The 24,205-nt window shown below is 37.3% G+C and overlaps 2 protein-coding genes and 1 long non-coding RNA gene across 4 annotated transcripts in view; 2 read left to right on the top strand and 1 right to left on the bottom strand.

Moving 5' to 3' along the window:
* zmp:0000000881 (spindle assembly checkpoint kinase) overlaps positions 1–8,514 on the bottom strand; it is an 18,846-nt gene extending 10,332 nt beyond the window's left edge. Inside the window, exons 1-2 of the mRNA XM_044359983.1 lie at positions 8,402–8,514; positions 4,315–4,360 (exon numbers count right to left, since the gene is read on the bottom strand). The gene's annotated coding sequence lies outside the window, so the exon portion shown is untranslated. The remainder of the gene's footprint in view (positions 1–4,314; positions 4,361–8,401) is intronic.
* LOC122987935 lies at positions 617–3,184 on the top strand. Its single transcript, XR_006404667.1, has 7 exons — positions 617–673; positions 1,022–1,276; positions 1,978–2,013; positions 2,154–2,207; positions 2,323–2,359; positions 2,504–2,520; positions 2,739–3,184. It is a non-coding gene; the product is annotated as an uncharacterized LOC122987935 (long non-coding RNA).
* Positions 4,349–24,205, top strand: lsr (lipolysis stimulated lipoprotein receptor). Of its 2 annotated transcripts, XM_044359981.1 has the most exons (11): positions 4,349–4,557; positions 6,581–6,910; positions 9,652–9,771; positions 10,017–10,073; positions 13,268–13,414; positions 15,418–15,621; positions 15,836–15,892; positions 17,550–17,666; positions 18,951–19,248; positions 21,965–22,436; positions 23,454–24,205. In XM_044359981.1, the coding sequence occupies exons 1-11, from the start codon at positions 4,518–4,520 to the stop codon at positions 23,487–23,489; spliced, it is 1,878 nt and encodes a 625-aa protein (XP_044215916.1). In that variant the 5' UTR covers positions 4,349–4,517; the 3' UTR covers positions 23,490–24,205. The 2 variants fall into 2 exon arrangements, with proteins under 2 accessions (XP_044215916.1, XP_044215917.1); XM_044359982.1 differs by lacking the exon at positions 10,017–10,073 and having other exon boundaries at positions 4,350–4,557.

The following is a 24,205-nucleotide window of genomic DNA, read 5'->3' as shown; positions in this document are numbered from 1 at the left end:
ATCTATGAGAGCACTGAGATGGTTGGAAAGATTAGGCCACACCCATCAGAGTTTGGGCCCTTAGAGGTCCTGTCCAGGATGGGCCTCACAGAGCCTGAGTCATACCCTGCAGCTGCTGAAGAGGGCTTCTTAAAACTGTCCACTCCGGCTCAAATGAACGACTTTACACCACAAGCCACACTGTCAGAGAGCAGCCAAGAAGAGGAAGCTGTCAGCGCTTTACCTGGAACAACAGCCATTACAGAGGCCGAGGCGGTGGTGGGAGTAGACGAGAGCTACACCATGTGTAACGAGGTGGACACCGAGGGAAACCCAGCAAAACCAAAAGGCCCACCACTTGTTCCTGGACAGGGGAGAAACAGGAACTATCGCAGAAAAAGAGCTGCTGTGAAGAAATGGAAATGTAATTAAATTTCATTTTAATTTTAAAATGTGCATTTATTGTGTATTTCACATTTACTAATTTTGATTATAAATAACAGGGTATGATATATATATCTGTGCAATATTTTTAATTAATAAATGATTGTCATATTATTCCCAAAGCTATGTACATGCAGTAGTTAATATAATCTTGGAGTTTAATCCAAAAGTTTCTATATTTTTCTATTTTCAGGTTACCTTCTATGTCTGATGACATTCATGAATATTCCTTTCTGTAAGGGCAAAGCTGGTATGTAGTGTGACACACAACAATTTATTTAGGTTTTACTGTCTTGAATGGGGGCTTAAATTACTTCTCATAATGTGCTGTGAACAATGTTTGACCTATGAAGCGCAGCATATATTTTTTAAAACCACTTGATATTTTAGTTATATTATCATTTTTATTATCATTCATTTTGTAAACACATTGACTGAATCAAACTGGAGTGATTTTGTTATTTCAAATAATATCATAGCAAGAATTCTTTAAGCATCTTTTCTGTGAAATTTAGATGTACACACATTTACACCTGGGAGCTACTCGTCTGTTTATATCTGTAATTCATCAATGCTTTTTTTCTCTGTTTTTTGACAGCACTTAAGTGTTTTTCCTGCATGGACAAGGACAGATGTCCAAAATTGGTGAACATATTTGAAAGTGATGACACTCGTCTGTACCATAGAAACAAACAGCCATTTCCAGGGTGCTCTGGAATCTCTGCTCCTTCTTCTAAGATGTGTGATGTCTGCTCTGTCGAATCGAACATCACCATCATCTGCTCGGGGGATGTTGGAAAATTGGAGGTGGAAGATAGTGATGGTGCACAGATCAAAAACACTCCCGCAGTCCGTATGTATCACATAAATATATATACATCTTATTACACTATATATATATCTCTGCTCTGTTTTTCAAGAATAAGCTCTGAATTGTTATTTCCTTTTTTCAGACACAGAGTTATTAAAATGGCGTTGAACAAGCAGTTATCAGGGTTTTCCCCAAGAAATAGTTAACCTGAGGTGGTAAGGTCCTCAGATCTTGGGTCGCATGTTGTCTCATCAGTTTAATTTGTATATGATGGCCTAAAAAATATCACAATCATAGAATATATGCCATTTTTTCTGTGAAATGGTACTTCTGCTCTTGCTCTTTTCCTGTAAAATTATATGTTTTACTTTCATTTTTTGATGTCAGCAGAGGTTTGGTAGTAGCCCACCTCCCGCCAAAATGCTGCTCCTGGAAACCCCGGTTACGTCTGTAGTTTGGATGTCTTAGACTTACAGATGTTTCATCATCTTTTGACTTGAAAAACACCTAATCGATGCCTACTGTGTGTATTCCTCAAACATATTTGAAATATGGTTTGCAGCCTTATCGTGTACATTATACTTATAATCATCATATTAGTATCTACAGTATATCTAAAAAAAAACAATGCATTGAATTGCATCATCTCTTAACTATGTGTAACATTTCCTGTTAATTTCCTCTACATGTGCAACAGACTACTACTGCTTATATAACTGCAACCTTTTGTCTCTTTTAAATAGCCTGTTCCATCATGGAGAGCAGCCCTATTGAAAGCAGTAAGTGTCGAGACTATGCTGTCTTACAATATAAATTCAATTTTCAAAGTGCTATTATAAACAAAAATGACAAATGCATTAAATCTGAAAAAGTTTGGTGAAGCTTCTGATGCTATTTTAAATTCTTGCCTCTTTTGTAGAACAGAAGCAGCAGACCTCGAACCCCACACTTACTGTACTGATTGTTGGCTGTGGTATGTATTTTATACGAACATGCAATTTTATGCTGACATTGATGTAAACTCGTTAAACCGTGCTTCATGTGGTTAAACAGCCAGCAGATTTTTCCGATGTGTTTTCATTTCGCAGTTCTGCTTTTACAATGGTGGCAACGTTGACCTACAGTGTAAGTGTGACTCAGTATGATCATGAAAATGATATGTTTGAGACCTTATGTATTTGGTTTTAGTTTAGTTTTGAATGTAACTATTCCATGTATGATTTTGATATTGTAGATCACATTTCTCAATTTGTTTTTCTTTATCTTTAGTGCTGCTGGAGAAACAGGTAGGTTCAATCTGTTTTGATATATTCAGTTTCACGATGAATGCATTTGTCATATAATTTCTGTATATAACAGAATTTATCTAAATTCTCCCTCAAACATGAGTTGCTGTGAAATATTGGTTCAAACAATTATGTTAAATCCAGAAATTATCAGGCACACTATGAGGACTGTGAATATTTTTAACTAAATAAACTCAACTTTTTTTTTTTTTTAATAGGACTGAAACTGGTCAACAGTGAGGAACACTGCATGATCAAGAAGAAGACAGTACTGTGATGAAGTATTCAATCATTCTTTTGCATTTTAGTATGCATGTTTTAATTCATATTGTCTTTCAATACTTTGATCATAATCCGTAACTTCACTTCTTCTTTCCTTTTCTCATAATTCTTCTTTTTTTTTACTCTACTTGCTGTCTTTTTGTAGTCAATTTGTTTCTGCAAATAGCTTTAGATGCCATATGTAAAATAGCTGTAGAGGGTACTTTTTTACTCTTTGGGACATCTGCTGTTTAGACTTGTGATAGGAATGCAACTGTCTTATTTTGATTAATAATTCATCTGCCAATTATTTTCTTGGTCAATCATTTAATCGTTTGGTCTATAAAATGTCAGGAAAACTGCTTCTTTTGACTATATGTCCAATCAACTAATGCCTTGCTTGACTAATTGGCTTTCTATTACTCTGATTAAAAAAGTTTTATACAGCATCATGGTTCTGTCATTATTCACAGCACAGATATTGTGCAGGCCATAATGTTTTCAGCGAAGTAAAGTAGTAGTGAAGTAAAGTGAAGTATATACAGAATACATACATAAATGCACATTTTTTTTGCAATGATTCCTCAAATGTGGTTATCAAATCCTTGTGACAAAGATATGTAGTGGAGGCATGATATTTTACAGTTTAATTATAAATTTTATTGTATAAAACAACATCAGTGCACTGAAACAGTTACATTCACTGGGAATTTAACAATAATAAACAATATGAATAAAAAACACAACAACAAAAATAAGTACGTATATATTAAACTTGAACTGAGAAAAAGGATCAAATATGCATGAAATGCTGCCAAACTTTTAAATGTTTAAAAAAGTATCTGTCCATATTGGACAACATATATGTTGATACTGATATATTTGTGATAGGCCAATATCAGCCGATAATATCAGCTGACCTATATAAGAATAAAGTAGCACAAAATGGAAATACTCATGTCCTTAAGTACTATAGCAAATGTACTTTGTTACTTCCCCCCACTGTGAATAATAAAGTGAGGTATTACATTATATACATAGATACATAAATATACCATATATAATGAATATATGTCAATCTTAATATGATGTTAATGCTATTTTGTTTCATTGACTCTTGATGCTCTGGCAAAATCGTTGTTGTGACATTCACGCCTATAAAGCGAATTTGAATATTACTGTGCAATAGTCAGTGGTAAGCTGCTAAATTTAATTCCTGCAGCACAAACACACACTTATCATGCACTCCCACGCACACACTTGTTTTCCCACAGACGGGTTGAACATTAACAATAGTACTGATAGTGTCATCTGGACCGTACCAACTAGCGAGAAAGTGGCATTTGTTTATTCCTTGATAAAAATTCTACCTTTGCCAACGAAATTATCTTTATAAAGAAACGGTTTCTTGTTTCAAAACGTTGCTCTGCTTTCACCAGCAGGTCCTTGCAGTCAAACGAACTTCAGTGTCAACAACAAAACAACCTTAAAGAAAATTCCCCACCCCCATGTTTCGCAACCCTGGACACTCACCTGTTGGCTGCGCGGCTGACGTGGGGCGTTCAGGTACTCCCCTTGTCTGCAACATACGAAGACACAAAATGGAGTTGACTCTACCTGGCTGAGGAAAAGTACAGAATTGCTCAATATTATGCATATCCTGAAGTTTTTCTTTGTGTATTTGATGAATTAACAATACATAAGTCGACGGAGATCCCGAGGAAAAAGGATTAAACATGTTTTGGATATTAATAATCGCCGCTTTAATGGGAACAGGTAAGTTTGCCTATTTTTTTTTCTTTGGAGCCAACTGGGTGGGCCCTCTTCCGTGAAAGTCCGTACATGATGGTTCTCTTCTCTACTGTTATTGCTCAACGCCTTCTAGATTTTGACACAATTTCCCATATAAAATGCTGTTTTGCGGGGTATTTTTCTTAATTCAGACAGGTTATTATTCAGTGAGTAAGTTGAATTTAATTTAACTCTATCTTGTTAGATTTTTAAAGCAAATAACAAACCTGTTGTGACAAAACAATAGTAATTTCTTCCGGTTGATACTTGTTTTCTTACACCTAAAACTGGTTGTTTTAGGATATCAATAAACCTATAGGCCTAAGTATTTACATGGAAGAAAAATTAGCCACACCAGAATGCCTACAAAAAACAACCCACAAACAGAATGGGCGATTGTATGATGTACAAGAAATATGTATAAAAATGAAATGTAACAGTATGTTTCAGTCATTTCAGTCAGGCACAAATATGTGAAACAAAAACCAAATAACAAGAAAACAAACAAACATTCTTTTGTCATTAAGGAAATGATTGCTGAATGTGCCGTCTGGAAATTTTGCTCACCACAAACATTTCGTAATGTGTTACAATTAGCTTGTTCAGAGATTAGAGACCATCAGCTAAGGGAGGGTTGATACCCACACTGCGGAAGTTCCCACGAACACAATACCAAGAAACAAGGCTGCTGTTCTGTGAAGGTTCTATTTAAACATTACTCATTACACATTTCTAAGTGTGCGGTTTTGGCTTCACATTAATATCATGGTAATAGGAGGTAGATGAGAGGAAATGTGAATCAGAGCAGGATCAAATGTACTTTCTGATATAAATGAGGTAAACAAAATATTAGATGAGAACACCGCAAACTACAGCCTCCAAAATGAGAAGGTGAAATCTGTACATCTTTAAAACAGTTACAAGAAAAAAAACTGGTCCTTGTCCTACAAGTGAGCATCGATAGATGTCTGGTTAATGGTCTTAGAGCATCTTCAGTAAGCATAGCTGTCATAATTTAATGAATTGGAGCTGCAAAAGATTCATAAGAGATATTTGAAGCATAAAACAGCTTGTTATAACAAGAAAATCAGTTTTTCATGCTGATAGTTATTTTCTCACACCAGAAGGGTCCTTTATAATCCCACTCATTATAATACTGTGTTCTTTCACATTGATACGCTTTTTTATGGCAGATGTAGTTATTAAAACCTGTAAACAAAATATTTGATGCCAGGATACTGAAAAATAAAAGCTATCAACAAAATCATATATTTATGTTTTCAAGGTGATGCTATTTTCATTTTATCAAATGTAGAGCCATTTAACTTTTTTTAAATTTAAAATGTAAAAATTCAGCCATAAAATTTTAAAAATTTATGCCATATTTTGTGTGGCTGTGTTGTATGGTTTTTTAAGGGCATTTACATTTAAGATTAACAATACAGGAAAAGTTGCTGGATGAGAGGAAACTCAGTTAAGTCAGAGCAGATAAAGTCACCATGGCTATACTTGTGATCAAAGCCACAAGTATCGCCTGTATTGTAAAACCCTGATGTAGATTGTCCCTCTGTTCTCAGAGTACCTCAAGTATGCATAGCTATCATCATTTACTTGGCTGTAATGGTCCGGCTGAAAACACTCGAAAGCACCTGTCTGAGATGACTCATCACACCTACTCTCAGTGATACTAGCAGTGGAGAAATATAGTTTGTCAGAAACCACGCCCTAAGGTTAGACTAATAAAAACCTAATTAGAAACCTTTAGCTGATATTAAATAATGTAAAAAAAAGAATATAAATGTAAAAAATATATATTTTAATCATAATTGTCCTCGTTATCCACTACTCTTGTAGTTAATAAAACCTGTAAACAACATATTTAACTCCAGGGTACTGAAAAATAAAAGCTATAAAGCTACCATATATGTACGTGCTTTCACAGTGATATTATTTTCATGTAATCAAATGTGGAGCCATTTAATTGAGTTTTTTAATTTCTTTTCCTCAGAGCCCACCACGGCTATATCGGTTACATGCCCTACCAAGAGGTACATCGTCATCCTCTTCCAGCCCGTCACCCTCACCTGTAACTACCAGACAACTGCCATTCAACCTCCTGTTGTCACGTGGAAGTACAAGTCGTATTGCCGGGACCCGATCCAGGCTGCGTTGAATCCCAGCAGTGCAGAGAACATCCTGACTCAGAACAACCCCAACTACGACCCCAACATCGAGTGTGCCGACAGCCAGAGGACGGTGCGCATAGTGGCCTCCAAGCAAGGCAATGCTGTCACCCTTGGCACGGAGTACCAGGGTCGCAAGATCAGCATCCTAGACAGTAAGTTGATTCTTGGCTAGGCGAGTACAGTTGAAAATAGTCAAAATACAAGGAGTGCGACAGATCACAAAACTCATGACTCAGATTGTATCATGGTTTTGAGTCACAGATCAGATCATTTTTCAGATCAGCAGAAAAAAAAACATACTTTGCTTACCATTTATTCTGCAAAACACTAAGCAAGAAACTTTTTGCCCATAGTCTTAAATGAAAGCATCATTCAAGATGTCCAATATTTAAATACAATCTTAACATATATAAAATATTAGATACTCAATTGTTAAATTAACGTGCAATATGAGGCATGATACCTTCTTCCTTTAAACATGGTAGTGAATGAAACAACAGCCTGTGTCCACATCATCAAAACTTGATGATAACTTACAAACACGAACACACATCTTGTCCTGCAGCTTAGCTTGTTGAAGATGCCACCAAACAAACATTCACTGGGAAAAAGTGCACCGCCAACATCAGTTAGCAGCTAGATAGCTCATTAGCTTCTCAGCTGCAGCACATTAAACAGCGTGTAAACATACGTGCAGATGTCACTTCAGATCCGTTAGATGCTGGTTTGGTCATTGCTCTTCAAAATCCCTGTTAGCAACACACTGTTTGAACCACGACTTGTAGCCACAGCAGTTTGTTTACTTTGTCTCCAATGAGACATTAAATTTTGCAATTAATCTGCAGTTCACCTTCCCTGATAACACTAACTACGTTCTGTTACACCTCTACAAAATATGTCATTGTTGTCTAAAAAAAAGTTATAGTTTTCTCCAGCAGTATATATTAGCATCAGTTAGTAAAAGGAATCAACAATTTAAGAATCTCAGTTTGTCTTGTATTTTACACTTTTTAACAGACATTTCTTTAATTTCCAGGAATCAGTTTAATTCATTCACACAAATAATTTGAATTTGAATTTCAACTTGATTATGGGGAAAAAAGTTCAAAAGCTTATGTCAGTATTTTACACTGATTTTTGAACAAAGGTCCCGAGTGAGTTTATTCCAAACATAATTTTTAGCTCAAATTAAGTCAGCGTTGGTTAGGGTTTCTTCTCTGTCAGTGATGAGGTTTTTCCCCTCATAGTTAATTTGAGATCAGCGTAAATAATAATATCTTATTACTTCAGAGTTTTTATAATTTGTTCCCACTTTATCTTTTGTGTAGTTCTGCGTTTCAATTTGAATCAGCATAAATATGTCCATGTGAGACAGGAATGGTTGATGTTAGGTTGGACATGTTCTGTTGCTGCTGGTTATGATTTACAGTCCGCATAAACAGGACTGAATCATTGATAGAAGACACCCAGACATGAATGATCCTCTTTAAGTTCTGTTGCTGTTTGGGCCTATCAATGAAACACCAAGGAAAGAAGATGCACACCTGATGACCCCATAACCCCCACTCAGTGAATGATTGCCCATTACAAAAAGGGATTGTACAAACTAAGCCCTATGAGCTCAACTGTTATGTGAATCAGACCGTTCGGGTGATTAGAGACCATCCTGAACTAGTGGATTTTTGAGGCCCACGCTGCGGAAATTCCCACAAGCCAAACACTGCTGCAAGGTTGCTGTTCTGTAATGGACCCTTGCTTCTTACCAACCTGGAAGGAAGACAAATGAGAAAAGAATTTACTTACAGGACAGAAATGTGCTGACACACAACTGTACTATGGATGTAGACTGATATCAGCTTTTAAAACAATAGTTGTGTTTCCGGTATATTTTTTTTTAGTGCCACCAATCACGGGAAACAACACTGTGCAGTTGGCATTTCTTTGGTTTTTCTTTGTTCAAGTGTTGTGCTACTTTAATCCTATTGTGAAAATCATCATGTGTTTAGCACTTTTCAATGGCCAATCTGTGAAGTCTTTTCAGAGCAGAAGCAAGATAAAATCAGGAACAACACAAAAATAAGAAGGAAATAATATATTAATATGATATTAAAAAAAGTTATCAACACATTGATACATAAATCAGATTTAAATAAGTATAGGTTTATGTATAGTTAAGTCAAATCAAGTCTGACAAAAAGTAGTCATAAGCTTAATTTAATTTACTTATCTGTATAGAGAGTGGCCTGTCAACTCTGCAACATCCAGCCAGGGCTCAGTTCACTCCCACACATGTGGTGCTTCTAGAAAACGGGCTCTTAATTCTGCCCCCTCCCCCAGTTTTCTCCATCACTGTCCCTCCCACACGGGAATACACTTCAAAGAGGAAAAGCCATTCACTTTTGCCTTTCATATTTTACACCGCCTGTTTTCAGTGCTGAAATGTTGCCTGGAAACAATTATTACTCATTATAAATACTTACCATTGTCTTTAGTTGGTTGACAGAATTATGGACATCATTTAACCAAAAATATGTAGTTGTTTATTTGACTTGATTAATTAGTTTTGTGAAAATATCATGGTTCCAAGCTTAAATATTTAACTTTATAAAATAATGATATATATTTTTTAAAGATGCACAAGCCTATGAAATAATATAAATTATAGGATCACCTTATTCTTTGTGACACTTAATAATAGGTTATTCTTTTGAAGAATATACACACTTGCAACAGTTTTCTTTCTTTTTTGAGATGTCAAAGTACTTTAACAAAGATTATTATAAAATCCCACTACTTAAAATTGTAATACAAGTAAGTAATGATAATAGTTTAACTACTTTAAAATTGCCATCAGTTAGGCTATACAAAACTGAGAATCTGTTGTTTCTCACAGATGCAGACCTGAACATCGCGCAGACAGCATGGGGCGACAGCGGTGTCTACGTCTGTTCTGTGATCTCTTCCCAAGACCTTTCAGGAAACGGTGAAGACTACACTGAACTAATTGTACTGGGTGAGTTTGCATATGTGGTCACATCTTTTCCTTTCAATACTTCCCCTTTTCTTTACTTTGCTCCTCCATCTCACACACATTCACATGCAATGAGCATATGTTCCGAATAAACTTGGCGTGACTGAGTTTGCAATTGGCTAAAGAAAAGATGTGTGGGCAGACAGTCTTGCAGCCTAAGTAAACAATCTAAAAAAAAATACCATGGGGCACATTAAAGTAATTGTGACTTTATCTTTCTTTCACAGAGAGAAAGTCAAATACTACTGACCTCCTGCCTGGCATTGACTTACTGGTTATGGAAGGTAGTACAAGCCCTTATAGCTCAGTCATGCTTTAGTCACAAAGTGAGGCATATTGAGGAAGTTTAGCTGTGTAGGAGATGGGATTGGCAGACACTTTGTACACAACACCATAGCTGCATTGCTTGAGGTCACTCAGGTTGTGTGTTTTAAAACATTCACGAGATGTATTCTTGACATCTAAACTCATTTGTTAAACATTTTTGCACAATCTAGGTCGTAGATATAGTGTATTCCTGCCCATGATGATACTCCAAGTGCACTATTACCGACGAAAAGTCACTGTGACTCATCTCAAGAGGCTCCTGCATCGAAACTTCCTGTTGTGATTGAAAATGTACAATACAAGTATCAGCTTATGAAAAAGCAGCTGTTCTGTTTGTGTTATACAGTACCAGTCAAAAGTTTGGACAAACCTTCCCATTCCCTTGAATGAGAAAGTGTGTTCAAATTTTTGACTGGTACTGTAGTTCATTTATATTTGTCCACTTTCTCTACTTCACACTCCCTCTTTATCTACCTCCATTTCTCTTTCTTTAATATGGCTCAACTCCCATGTGTGACTTTCAGTGGTGAGTGCAGATAGTCTGTAGCTGCCTGGTTTCAACAAAAGGGCATTCAGTACACATGTCCTTATCTGTTTCAGTGTACACAGCCATATAATGTTTTTCCTCCGTGCTCTACTTATTCAGTTTCCATTTTAGTTGGTTCATTAGAACATGGTAGTCATTTGACTGTCTTTGTTGTTTTTGTCTCTTTCCTTAGTGTCATGTACAGCCTGAACTAACTTGCAGCGTGAAATCATGCCTTGGGTACTCGGTCAGACCGGCTTTACTGGTTTGACAAAACTTTAAAAAATACCCAAATTACAGCTGTAGCTAACATGCTTTGTTGATCTGAACACTCAATAACAAAAGAAAGGTCAGAGTGAACTAACCATATAAGCATTTATAAACAGCATTTATAAACAAAAAGCAGTAGGACCCATGATTAGACTGGGAGTGACTTCTGCTACTTTCTGTTTAACTCAGTTTTAGAGATGCGTTTACATATCACTCAGTAGAGATTTTCCGTTAAATGAGAGTCCAACCAAAACAGAATTTTCATTGTTGTACTCCACTGAGATATAAACATATGTATGTGTATGTATATATATATATATACACACACACACACACACACACACACACACACACACACACACACACACATATATATATATATATATATATATATATATATATATATATATACATACATATGTGTAGCAGGTCTACATTTACCAATTGATAAATAGTCTTGAATAAAAACCTGGGATCAAACTGATTCTCTTATAAGATTTGAGAAATGGCACGTTTTTGTGTCTTTCTCTGTTATGTTGTAAGAAAGTAGAAGTTCCTCCATAGCCACATAGTGAGCCTGAAGACTGGTTTTCTTCCACCTGCGCTCAGCCTTCCTGCTCTCTCTTTTACAGCTACGAGTACTTTTGTTTATCCAAGGTTGCAATTCACACTTCACTTTAATTCTGTTTTTAAGGGGAGCTACGATATCTAAAGTTGAAGAGCATTAGTAATTAAAGAGGTCAACAAGGTCATTGGGTCAAGGAGTTTTCAAAATTTAAATTGTGTAGTGGCTAAAAAGTGCACAAAACTTAGGGGCGCTTTGTTCATTAAGACCACGTGTGCACACAGCATGGGATGAGGCATAACTAGCAGATTACAATTCACAGGTAAAAATGATGCATTTGTGGTCAGAAGTTCATATGTTCAGACACTTACAGACTGACACAGTCACACTCAGGGTGAAAATGAAATCAAAGGTATGACCACGGTTATGTGTTTGACCCAAGCAGCAACCTCCGGGGCCTAAAAATAAAGCCAACGAGGAAGTGCCAAAAACTGCAGTTCCTCGAATGACCACTTGAGGCTGGCTCCAAAAGCCAGTCAATCCTACAGACTCAGTTTTGGTCTCTATAGCTAATTTCCCCTTTCAACTGTAGGAGGGGGGGGGAATTTTTCTTTTTTATAACTTACCCATTTAAATTTTATTACACTCTAAAGTTATGCATAATTAAGGATGTGACTGCTTTGAGTGACAGGTCGCTGGCCACTAGGTGGCTTGTTTCAGCAATCAGGCTTCATTCAGCCCGCCTCAACTTCACCTCTTTGCCCATTTTGGATTAGCTGGGAGTTAGGCGGAGTCAGGCCCTGCCAAGATGGCGACGGCCGGAGACGCCAACTTTGAGCATCAAAACTGCTCTTCATAAACCAATGGTTGACGTCACGATGGCTACGTCCATGTTTTTTACAGTCTATGGTCGGGCCACACACATGTTGTACAGGGTTGAAAGAGTCCATAATATTTCAAAAATCACAGGCAAGAACAATGGATGGGTCATCAGTGTGAATGTTAAAATCACCAAGAACAACCTTGGCGGAATTTATCACAAGACTAGATAAGAAAGACTATATAAAAATCCACCATTATATTTCAGGGGATGGTAAATTAAAGCCACAAGGATGGGTTGTGAACCACTGAGCCTAAACGTTAGCTCCTCAAAGGAGCAGGTATTTGGTTACATTTGAATTTTTTCTTACTTTCTTATTTTTTCTATACACACTCATGAAGCTACCCCCACATCCTTTATTCCTAGGATTGCTCAAACAATCATAAAAGGGAGGACACAACTTAATGAGCTGACTAATGTCAGGTAACCAAGACTTGGTTAAGGCCAGGAAATCCAGGTTTGCTGACAGACCTAAGTCATTTAAAATAAAAGTGTTACAGTAGAGATACTTCACAATAAAAACTGCTATTCTAAATGGGTTGATGTTGTCTATGGTCTGAGCTAGTGAGAAGGTTAGCAGTAATCTCCCGAGCTGCTGGAAGTCTGCCGAGGGGAAGCTGGAACTGGAAGCTGGAGTGGGGTCATTGTGAGGGTGGAGAGAGAGAGAGAACACCCCACATCTGAGGGTGAAGATGGGGGCTAAATGGCCTGTTTCAGACAGAAGCTGTACTTTGGGGCTGCATAAAGGGCCAGTATAAGATATATACCCTTTTTGAACCAGAAATCTTGCAAAGATATCCCAGTAGAGCCCCAGAATAGAAATATCGACCTGGAAGTGTGCATGATATGTCCCCGTTAAAAGAGAAATGTCTAGTCATGTGGATTATTAATGTAAAACTTTGATACACAGACTGGCTCCTGGTTGTTTTGGTGGTTCTGGGTTTCCTACTGCTACTGCTCCTCATCGGGATCTGCTGGTGCCAGTGCTGCCCACACACCTGCTGCTGCTACATCAGCTGCCCCTGCTGCCCCGACCGTTGCTGTTGTCCACGAGCATGTAAGTACAAAATGGAAAGCCAATGAAATTGCACTTGTAGACTTTCATTTACGGCTTTCGTTTGACTTATCTTATTCTTTTCTTACTACTATAGTTTTATTCATACATTCTACAATTAGTTTCTGATTTAAATAATAATTTTCAAAACATGCACATCTTTCATGTCCAGTTGTTTAGCTAAAAAAAAAAAGTTGTAGGTACTTTCTGCTTCCCAAGGACTCACCACACTAACACTTTTAAAAGTTACTCTCTCTAAATACAATAATTTTTAAAAGGGAGCATTTTAGGGAGTGTTGCAAGTCCTTTTTTTCGTTTTATTTAGGCAAATTTCTTGTATGACTGCTTGCATTTAGATGTTAACATTTGAGTTTGTCTTCTTTTGTTAAATGAAAAAATGGTTTTGTGGAAAAACGTACATTATATATTTCTCAAAGTAGGTTCAAGCTAAACCAGATTTTCCCTTAGACATCAAGTCACGGTCCAAACATTGACCAACTATATTTCCATCCATCCATTACATCTTGTCAGTGGAATGAAACACACACCCTTCTTGTTGTGAAGAGACTGCTCTTTGACAAAATGAAAATGAAATTACTTAAGTACAACTGAGGCATGAAATCTCTGGAAAGTCCGCTACAGTAAATTGACGTGCAAGGCAAAGGTCACATGATAAACAAAGCAGGCATCAGTAGGTTATTCATTGTAAAGTTGGATGTTGTTGCGCCGTGACAGAAAGCAGGACGATGGTACTTCAAGATAAAATGTTATTCCTGAAAATTTGCTATTCAACATTTTTATTTATTTATTTATTTTTCCACAAAGTTGACCTTGATGCTCGCGGCTTGTTGTGAGTTGGGAACAACTGTGTTAGAACAGACTTCTTGACTCACTTTCTTGTTAGGAAGTCCACTTGCTTGGCTGGTTGAAGTTTTGTGACTACTAATGAAGGCTGTGATACATACCTGTGTGTGTGAAATGGCTATTCAAAAAGCAACAACAGCTGCAAAAAAGAATGAACTCGGACAACAAAAAATAACATTTATTTAATCAGGTAATCTCATTGAGATCCAAATCTTTTTTGCGAGAGAGTCCTTAGAACAGGGCAAGAAGTAAGAACTGAGATGAGACACACACTAGCACATACAGACAGCATCAGACATCTCTAAAAAGGCAAAATTTAACGTTCAGCTCTGGATTGTTTAAGCAAAACTGTCTAACAACTTGGGTCCAGATTATATATTTATTATACAATATGAAGAGTAGAGCTGACCACATGGTGCATAATCACAATTTTGAGTTTTCATTCTCTAAAGCTGCAATAAATGACATTGAGCCTCACTGGATGTCAGCAAACATCCATTTGCTAAGGATATAGTGGAGTAATGGCGACTTGAATCGTGAATTAAGTCACGCTCCCTCTGTGTGTGTTGTTATCTGAGCTTCTCTGTTCTTTGTTTTGGTAGCTGCACCGGCCGAGTGTGCATGTTAGTGCATGTGAGCGTGCATGTGAGTCCCCCTGTGTCCTCCATGTCTGTTTCCAAGATGGCGGCCGCGTCACAAACTTTCTCAAATTACAGCTAAACAGTACACTAAAATATGTTTCTAAAAACATTTGAGGTGAGAAATAGACAATGCACTAACAGTATCTTGATCCATATTTGATCAGCACTGCGTAGTTTGACAGTATGATCCGAGTTTCGTGAGCTATCGGCTTTCCTCCTTTTTTTTCCCCAACTTTATTGAGTAAATGACACATTTGTTTTAGTCTGAGATGTTGTTGCTGTAGTGTGACATCTAGTGGCCAAATGTCGTGTAAGACAATCATCATGAAACAAAAATTATTTTCCGTTTACCCAGGAACATTTTATTGGCCTTGAGCATTTGCTGTGTGTTAATTTCCATCCCTTCAATCCAAGATGTATGTGATGTTTCCACTGTCTCACACAGTCACGTTTTATACATTTTTGTTTCCTTATAACCCTCTGTCTTCCATTATCTTGCAGTGTACGAGGCAGGGAAAGCAGTGAAGAAAGGTGTACCCAGTCAGTATGCTCCCACCCTCTATGCTCCCAGTATGTATGCTCAGCCAGCATACGGTGGACCGCTAATGAATCAGCCTGTTATGCCCCTGCTTCCTCTACCCAATGGAGCTGGAGTACCACATCCCCAGAATGGTTACAATCGTGAATATGATGGCGCCAGCTCAGGTTAGTTTCATTAAACCACACCAAACAGTTTTTCAATCATTGAAGGTCAGGGTGACAAATCATTTCTAGTTTTGAATATGTGTTGACTTTGAGTGGACATTATAGAAGTCAGTTAACTGAAAATACGAGTTTCATAATGACATCATAAACGGCTAAAAGCTCCTCTCCCTAATTTGTTTCACATCTTGTTGATTTCTTTATTGTGTCTCTGCAGTGGGACAAGGCTCACAGGTGCCTCTGCTGCACGACCAAGACAGTGGAGCAGACCACAGTGAGTAAACGGAAAACACCATACACTTCAGGAATGACAGTGTTTAATAGGGTGGTACGTTGTAGCTTTGCCACCTGCACTGCAAAACACCCTATTAAAAGAAGTTTCAGACCTAAAATAATACAGTATGAAAATAATGTCACGTGTTTCCAGTGCAGTTATTTTTGAGATTTGTTGATATACATGTGGATCGGGTGGAATTACCTCAATAAAATTGTTAGACTTTTCTGCTTGTTTTAATAAAATTAAAATATTTGTACCTCTTTAGTTAGGTGACTTATTAAAAAATATATTTTGCAGTGTGATAAGTTAAATATGATGTGAATATGTTCAAATATCCTCGCCTAGCTATTTTTTCTGATTCCCTCTAGGATTTTTATGCACACATGGCATGAAAAACAGTCTGTATATGAAGAATATGTGTGGATTAATCCACTTAGTCTATTTATATAAACTATTTTTGACAGTTATTAATAGGGATGCACAATATATCGGTGGCAGATAAATTATTTGCAGAGGAATAAGGTAATTAAATTATTGTTATTGTTTCAGTAATGGAATTTAAAGCCGATAAGTGCATCTATTAATGCAGAGCCTTGACTGTGGTGGCTGCCACTGGAAACCTGCTTCTGAATGGGGATTTTTTGTAAGCTCGGGTGTTCTGTCACTACTGATGGGGACTACTGATGAGTAGCAGAATGGAAAACTTAGCACAACTTAGTCTTTTCAGTCTTGCCCCTGCTCTTCTATGCTCTTTGCCGGTGCCACACACACACACACACACACACAAACTTCTGAGCACACGCAATGGCGGGGATAATGAAAAGAAGTTCAGGTTATATTCCATATTAATATTTATTATCGGCCACAACAAACAGATAATCAGGCTCTATTTGCCAGGGGAGGTTGGTGGGGAAACCCGTCCCCCTGGTGGGGAAAAAAATGTATCTCCCTGAGAGTGATTTATATACATGCAGGTCTGGTAGTAGCAGTCTCCACAGTCCCAAAAGGGGCATTGGGGGATTTCATTCTCGCATGTTAAATTAGCATTTAACCTTTTGTTTTGTATATATATGATCACATTTCTTATGTGTCTGGACAAGGAAAGGACAAGGCATGAAAATTACAGCACATCGCTGAGAGTAAAAATATAGATTAGATAGATTATATAGATATAGATTTTTTCACAAATCGCACCCTGCTGATAATTATCAGTTATTGTTCTCGCACCTGAAATTCCATATCAATGTATTCCTACTTATAAATATTGGACATATATGCTTTGTTAGTGACACTTGTTGCCCTCTAGTGTCTTTTGTGACACATTGGTTGAAAATGTACGCAGAACTCTTTTCAGTCATATGTCTATTCACTTTTTTTTTTTTTTTTTTTTTTTTTTTTAATTTCCTTCTTGATAAGAATATCCTGACACATATGAATGTGATTAGATGATTATGATTTGACACGCCATTTTTCTACAGTATATACTGTATCAATATCACTCATTCCCTTCTTGTGGGTATTTGCTTGAGGAAGACCGTTAGTTGGTCCAAATGTCGCTAGTAAAATTTAAGGGTGCTGTGTGAGGGTTCTCCTTTTATTAATTTGAATACAGCTGCAGAAGCTGAAATTTGACTCTCTCTCATGTTCTCACCAGCGCGCAGTGGATATCGTATCCAAGTGGACCCTGATGGGAATGCCACACGTGCCATTTACTATATGGAAAGAGAACTGGCCAACCTGGACCCATCCAAACCTACCAACTACAACCGCTGTGAGTGACTAATCACTTCCTGCTATTGTGTTCACAGTTAATGCAAACTGTGTCACATACTACCATGGGAAAAATAAATCAGCTTCTGGTAAAAGTTGTCAAGAGTTCACTCCAGTTTAGTTTATTTTGGTCATTCTCAACTTATACAACTCAAATACACACGTAAATTAATAATAAGTAAATAATAATGAGTCATTACTTTTGAAGCAGTGACAAACCAAAGGAAGTTTATACTGACTGAAAAGGTTCTTATTACAAAAGCATATTACTCCTACCCTTTTTACATTAATTATTTTGTACAGATCCCTTTAAATTTATGAACTGAAAATGAAAGAAAGAAGAAGGAAAATGAGAGACTATTTTTATATATGTTTTATATACTGTATGTATTTTTATATATGTATATTATATGTACCCAAAAGTCCCAAACAAAATCAATATACACACTGGTGTTTATACCTCAGCTTTATATTTGTTAATCATCTTATATTTAAATATATTTTTAAATCTATACACTACTGTATATTACACATTTCTATTTCCTTTTCAAAATTATTCCACAAATTAACTCTGACTGATATACATCTTTGTTTTGCATTTGTTCTTATCTTTGTCTTTGTAAACATGCAAATTCCTCTTATAAGTAAGCTACTTACTTACACTTTTTATAAATTCAAATTCAAATTTTATTTGTCACGTTCGCAATCATACACAGTACAATGCACAGTGAAATGCCTTATGTACCTGTTCCGGCTCATTCACACAACAGAAAACAAAACAATAGTTCAAAAGAGTGATTAATATTAGACAAAAGTACCCAGTACACAGAGTTGAATATATATATACGTAGTTTCAGTAATGTTATGTGTATCCTGATGAAGACAGTGAAGTCATTTTTACTTCCAAAGAATTATGAATACCAATATATGTAGCCAGTGAAGTTTCAATTTTGTTAATACAACACTTAATAAAATGTCACCGCTGTGAACGGCTCCTCCTGAGCAACGGAGGATACCAGTTGAAGAACAAAGTAGATGATTGGCACAAACTGTAAATTATTGCCAATTTGTATTATTTTTAAAAAAAAATTACAGATGACTAATAGTTTTGCATCTAGAAGAGAAACGCCTTAGCAATGTACATATGTATTTGCATTTGAAAAGTGAATATATTATATTGTATAAAACACATAATAATTTGTTTAATTTAAAATGCTTATCTTCACTTCTCTTAATTTGCTCCGTCCTACTAAACAACTCTTCTTCTCCGTTTTCCTTCCTCCAGTGGAGAATATGAGTGAAGTCTCTTCCCTGCATGATAGCTTGGAGCCTCGAGGCCGCGGCGGTCGTTCACAGCCACCACCTCTGCCCACAGTCTATGACCGGGATGAAGCCATGAGCACCATCAGCAGTGTTTCCCAGCATGCCCACCGCCGTGATGACTACCCGCGCCGGGGTGGAGGGCACATGGGGGATCGTGTGCGCGCCCGTTCCATGGACAACCTTGACGACATCGGACGTCGCTACGGCCGAGACGACTACCCACCACGGCACCGCCCAGATGAGCCCAGAGGCAGGAGAGGGTGAGTTATTGTTGTTGCTAGCTTATTGCCCTGAGCAAGACCTCTGAATTGCAGTCAGCACCAGTACATTTTTGTTTGAACAGCGGGTAAGCCAGTAAAGTTTAACAATAACATGAGAGATCACTGTGGCTGCAAAAATGCACACAAGTACTAGATTGCTCCATTAATTCAGCTCTCAGTTTCTAAGTACAGGAGAATAAATTATAATTATTCCTCAGGTGATTAAAAAAAGTTTCACAGTGATTTTAAAGATCATTGTGGGGCCTCAACTTTTCTTTTTTTTTACTTTCCATAAAGCTTTTTATGTCCGTTGTAATGTCAATCATAATTATGGTTGTGAACATGATCATTTTGAGGGAGTATGTCCTTTTTTTCCCCCCATAACAGTGAACATTTTGTATAGGCTGGGTAGTCTTAAATGTTACTGATTATTAAAAAAGCAATAACAAAATAAGCATATTGTTTAAGAAATAAAAAAGAATATTGATATATCATCATTTGTCAGATTGGGATGATGCATAAACAGATAATAAATTGATATCAAAACCAATGCACTGGAAACTTAAACTTGTAACCCTCAATAAGTTTGAAAAAAAAAAAAAAAGTTTCGATCTTAATGCAGCCATTTCAGAAGCAACCAGAACGGTTGATCATGCCATGGGTGGGGCCACCTGAACTAAAGTGATTCTGGTAGTTTCAATGGTTTAACCACACAGAGTGAGCCGGAAGGTTCTGCTAAACTGAAAGGAAACTGCATATCTACCTTGTCTTGCATTGCGAAAGGTACTTTAATGGTACTTTTTTGCCATTACTGTGAGAGGTAAGATCGATCCATTGTAGCTGAATTGATTTCTATGCTTGTATTTCACTAATTGTTCAGGAAACTCAGAGACTGTGTTGCATTTAAGTGGAAATGTTATCATCATGGCCTCTTTTGCTTTAACAAACATCAATTAATGTAGTTAATGTAGTCTGCATTTGTTTTGTGACAGGTTATTAAATAATCTTATGTGTCTCACCTGTTGTGGATATTTTGAGCGATGGTCAGCAGTGGAGAAAAGCGCACACAAGACTTTTGATGTCTTAATGCTGAAAATGTTTATTGAAAGCACTTGGCCAAGTGGAGAACCAAAACAGTAAACACCGGAGTGTTCTGCTCCAATGCTGTCTCTTTCCATTCTGCCCTCTGAAGGTCCGAGTCCTAGTCTTTATCAGCCTACAATATGAAAAATTAGTCTGATTGGTTCACTAGTTTCTAAACAAGGGACTGCACTTTACCTGTGACAGTTTAAGTCACGTTGCATGTAATTTCAGCAGTTTTGGTTAGAGCATCTGACTGTGTCATCCACCCATCTGTGTTGTTGAGGGAAGCCTCCTCTGACCTTGGTAACCATGGAAATGCTGTCAGATCAGGTTTCTGCCTTCTGCAAAACATCACAGACAGCTGAAGTCTCAAGGAGAAGATATCTTAATCTCTGATTAAGAATTACAGTGTGACCTCAAAGCCAAGCTTGACCCAATGTAACCCAATTTGTAACCTCCAAAGATGGAAAATTCACCCACCTAAAAACTGTTAATCTTTGCAACATACTGAACTTGTGAAACTTGTGAGTTAAATCGTTGTTAATGTGGATTTGCTCCCTCACCACTGCCAGATAATGAAAATCCTCCCTCTGGCTTAAAAGATAAATTTAGGCAAATTTTACACATTATTATTTATTGCACATGTTATCACTTTATTACAAAACAAAGATAATGGAGGACAGTTAAGAACAGATCATGAACAAACAACTTCACTTGAAAAGCCATAGATTCATCTATAAAAATTGTTGTATAAAATAGAGGGGGGCTGCATGCAAAAGTTATATTGTGAAAGAGAGAGAAGGAGGCTATATTTACGTTGAAGATTTGCTTAAATTCCTTATATTTTAGTTTCCATTACTGTGTTTAAAAAATGAAATTCTTTTAAATGCTGTTATATGGCCATCAGCCTTCCCTGCACTTTAGGGATGGTGGATGGTTAAACAGTATGTAGCCCTATTATTCAAATCCTGTTTTTGAATTTAAATTATATTTACATCATGTATGTAAATCATTATCCTTAAAGACAATCTCTCCTTTATATACTCCTTTCATACAGGAGACATGTATGACATGGGTCTACTTTATCCGCTTTTGTTGTCTTTGGCCCTTTTTGTCTAAATAGTTGCACCTGTTGTGTCCAATTTCCAAAGTACGCTCGCTATTTTCAAAATTAGCGTCCTTAGGAGCTACAAGTTTGGCTTGTATAATCTGTGTAGTGTGTGAAGTTAAGGTGGTTAAGTTGAAACTACTGAAAATTTCTATCTATTGATTGACAAAGTTTGTGATTTGCTCAGTGTCTCGATTTTTTCTGGATAAGAAAACTTGTAATCATCTGAAAACTACAAATCTCACCTTGGAAAGTTTTCCACTGCATTGAGTGGTCTAACACCTCAGTTGTACAATGTGTGCAGCAAGTTTAGCCTTCAGATTGAGTCCAGTTAGGTGACTTCTACAGCAACTGGATTTAGGATAAACATCAGCTATAGTTTAAACTGGAACAGAGGATACAGCAGTGAGGTTAAAGCTTAAGTTTAATTCATCTTAAACTATATTCAGCAGCTACTCGGATGACAGAGCAACAGCCCCAGTATGCTTCTGTTTCCACTCAATGTGCTGCTTTCTGTATCTTCAGCTCGGATGATGAGTGGAGCAGCAGTGCCCGCAGTGGCTATGACCGTGACTTTGACGATCGCAGGCGTCGTGACTACTCCCCTGATGATCGTCGGAGAGAAGGAGGAAGAGGAGGTTATGGTGGCCTCCCCGGGAGACGCAGCCGCAGCCGTGATGACTTGATGGATCTGGAGAGGGATCATCGGGCTGGCGGAGGTGCTAGGGGCGGGCGAGATGACTATGACGACAGCTTCCTGCGAGAGGCCATGGAGAGGAAGAGGATGGGTGAGCAGCAGAGGGCCCGCAGCAGGGACCGACTGGACACCGAGAGCGACCGCTCGGATTGGGGGAGGACACCACGTGGACCCCCACCACTCCCTGTGAGTCCGCCCTCTGGATACCCTGATCGCCGTGATGACTACCCGCCACCTCCACCTCCGCCATACAGTGATGAGGAAAGTGTGTCATCTTCTAAGAAAAGCAACCTCCGCAAGGTGAGTCTCTGTCGTAAAATAGTGGAAAAATAAACGATTTTGACTTCTGTGATAGGACAGACCCTGAGGAAACCACTTTATTTCTCAGCTGTATGATTAAAGGATGATTCTGGTGATATTCTATAATGTTGGTATTTTTCTAAAAAAAAAAAAAAAAGTAATTAAAAAAAAAAAACCTTGGGGCTGATTCACAATTTTAATCAATTTTTATTTGCCTGCAAAATGCAGGATTAAAACATCATTCATCATCATTTCAACATCATCATTTTTTGGACAGTTGTGCAAGAATAATAAAAGACCTGCACCACCTGCAAGTTTATCATCATTATACATAAAATACAGGTTATCCCATGCAGCTATTGTCTGTCAGTACCAGATGCTTCACCAGAAGGGCATGAGTATCAACTTTAATCATCAGTTTCAGCACTGATAGAGCAGAAAAGCCCACTCACTAATTGATCTGCTGCTGTGTTTCTAGACAAGACATCAGCCTGATATCTGCAGTCTGCTCGTTAGCGTTAGAGCGTAGACCAGTGTGCAGTCATTTTGAATCTGTCATTCTCGTAGGTGTGACTGATGTCACATGAGTCACAACAGTCCCATAAACTGCGGCAGGTAGAGCAACTAATCATGTCACAGTTTACGGGAATGTCGTGACTTGAAACAGCGAATTTAGCAGCTAGCATCTATGTTACTTTGTAACTAACTTTTTGTGTATAATGTAATAATTAATTTTCACAATTTAGACATTTTACATATTGTGCAAAAACAAAAATGTGTATTAATCAAAATAATTTGATATCCACCCAGCCCTAGTTTGGGTGTCAGGTAGTGAAGTCAGAATCTGTGAAACATTGTTGGTTTTGGTCTTTTCATGGGATTTGTTGAAAAATGTAGAATATCCCCAGTCTTATCACTCTGTGTCTTATTGAGGCACCTAAAATGTGATTTAAATTAGGATTTATGTTTGTTTTTCCCCACTTAATTTGTCAACGTGACATGACTCTTGTCTTACAGAATGGAGCCGTGAGTCGGGAAAGCCTTGTGGTGTAAAACCAACCGTGATGGGCGCAACCTGTCCAATAATAGCAGCTTCAATTCATCAGATTAACCAGTTCAATTTTAAGACTGTAAATATCTTTCACACTGGTAATTTGCTGTGCTGATTTTTATATTGCATAATTTACAATAAGATTATCACAAATTGATGCTGAATGTGTATGTATACTTTTCTAACAGAGAAGAGGTGCAAAAATTAAATGTTTTTATGCCTTTTCATGTACAAAACATTGTGGCTGCCACAAGTGCCTTAGTGTGTACAGAATTTTACTTTTAGACATGAAATAATTCTCGGTAAAAGTGTTTACAACTTGAGTAAACATGTTCCGATTGCTTTTAAACCTTTACATAGTTTCAGTTAGCTGATGAGGTACTGATGTAGATTCATAGGGGTTTATGGATTTTCTTTGTCTTTTTACTCGTGAAAAACTGATTGCTTTTTATAAGAAAAAATATGCACATTTAGAAGAATTTATTCTATCTTTGCTTGTGCTCAGTGTATTTAGAAACCTTGTGAACAAAATTGTCTTGGTTAAAATTTGTTTTTGAGGACTTTTAATTTTTTTTGTCCTTTTTTTTACACTGAATTTCAGTTTTAACCTACAATATGTTGTACAGCCAACCAGTAATACACTCTGAAAATGCAATTGTTTATTGTGATGTGATGAAACCTAATTTTACAATAAAGGTCTCCATTGCCAGGCCATTTA

Source organism: Thunnus albacares, chromosome 8 (assembly GCF_914725855.1).
Source record: "Thunnus albacares chromosome 8, fThuAlb1.1, whole genome shotgun sequence".
NCBI lineage: Eukaryota > Metazoa > Chordata > Actinopteri > Scombriformes > Scombridae > Thunnus > Thunnus albacares.
Note: the sequence above shows the minus strand (reverse complement) of the source record. Positions and strands in the feature narration are given on the sequence as shown.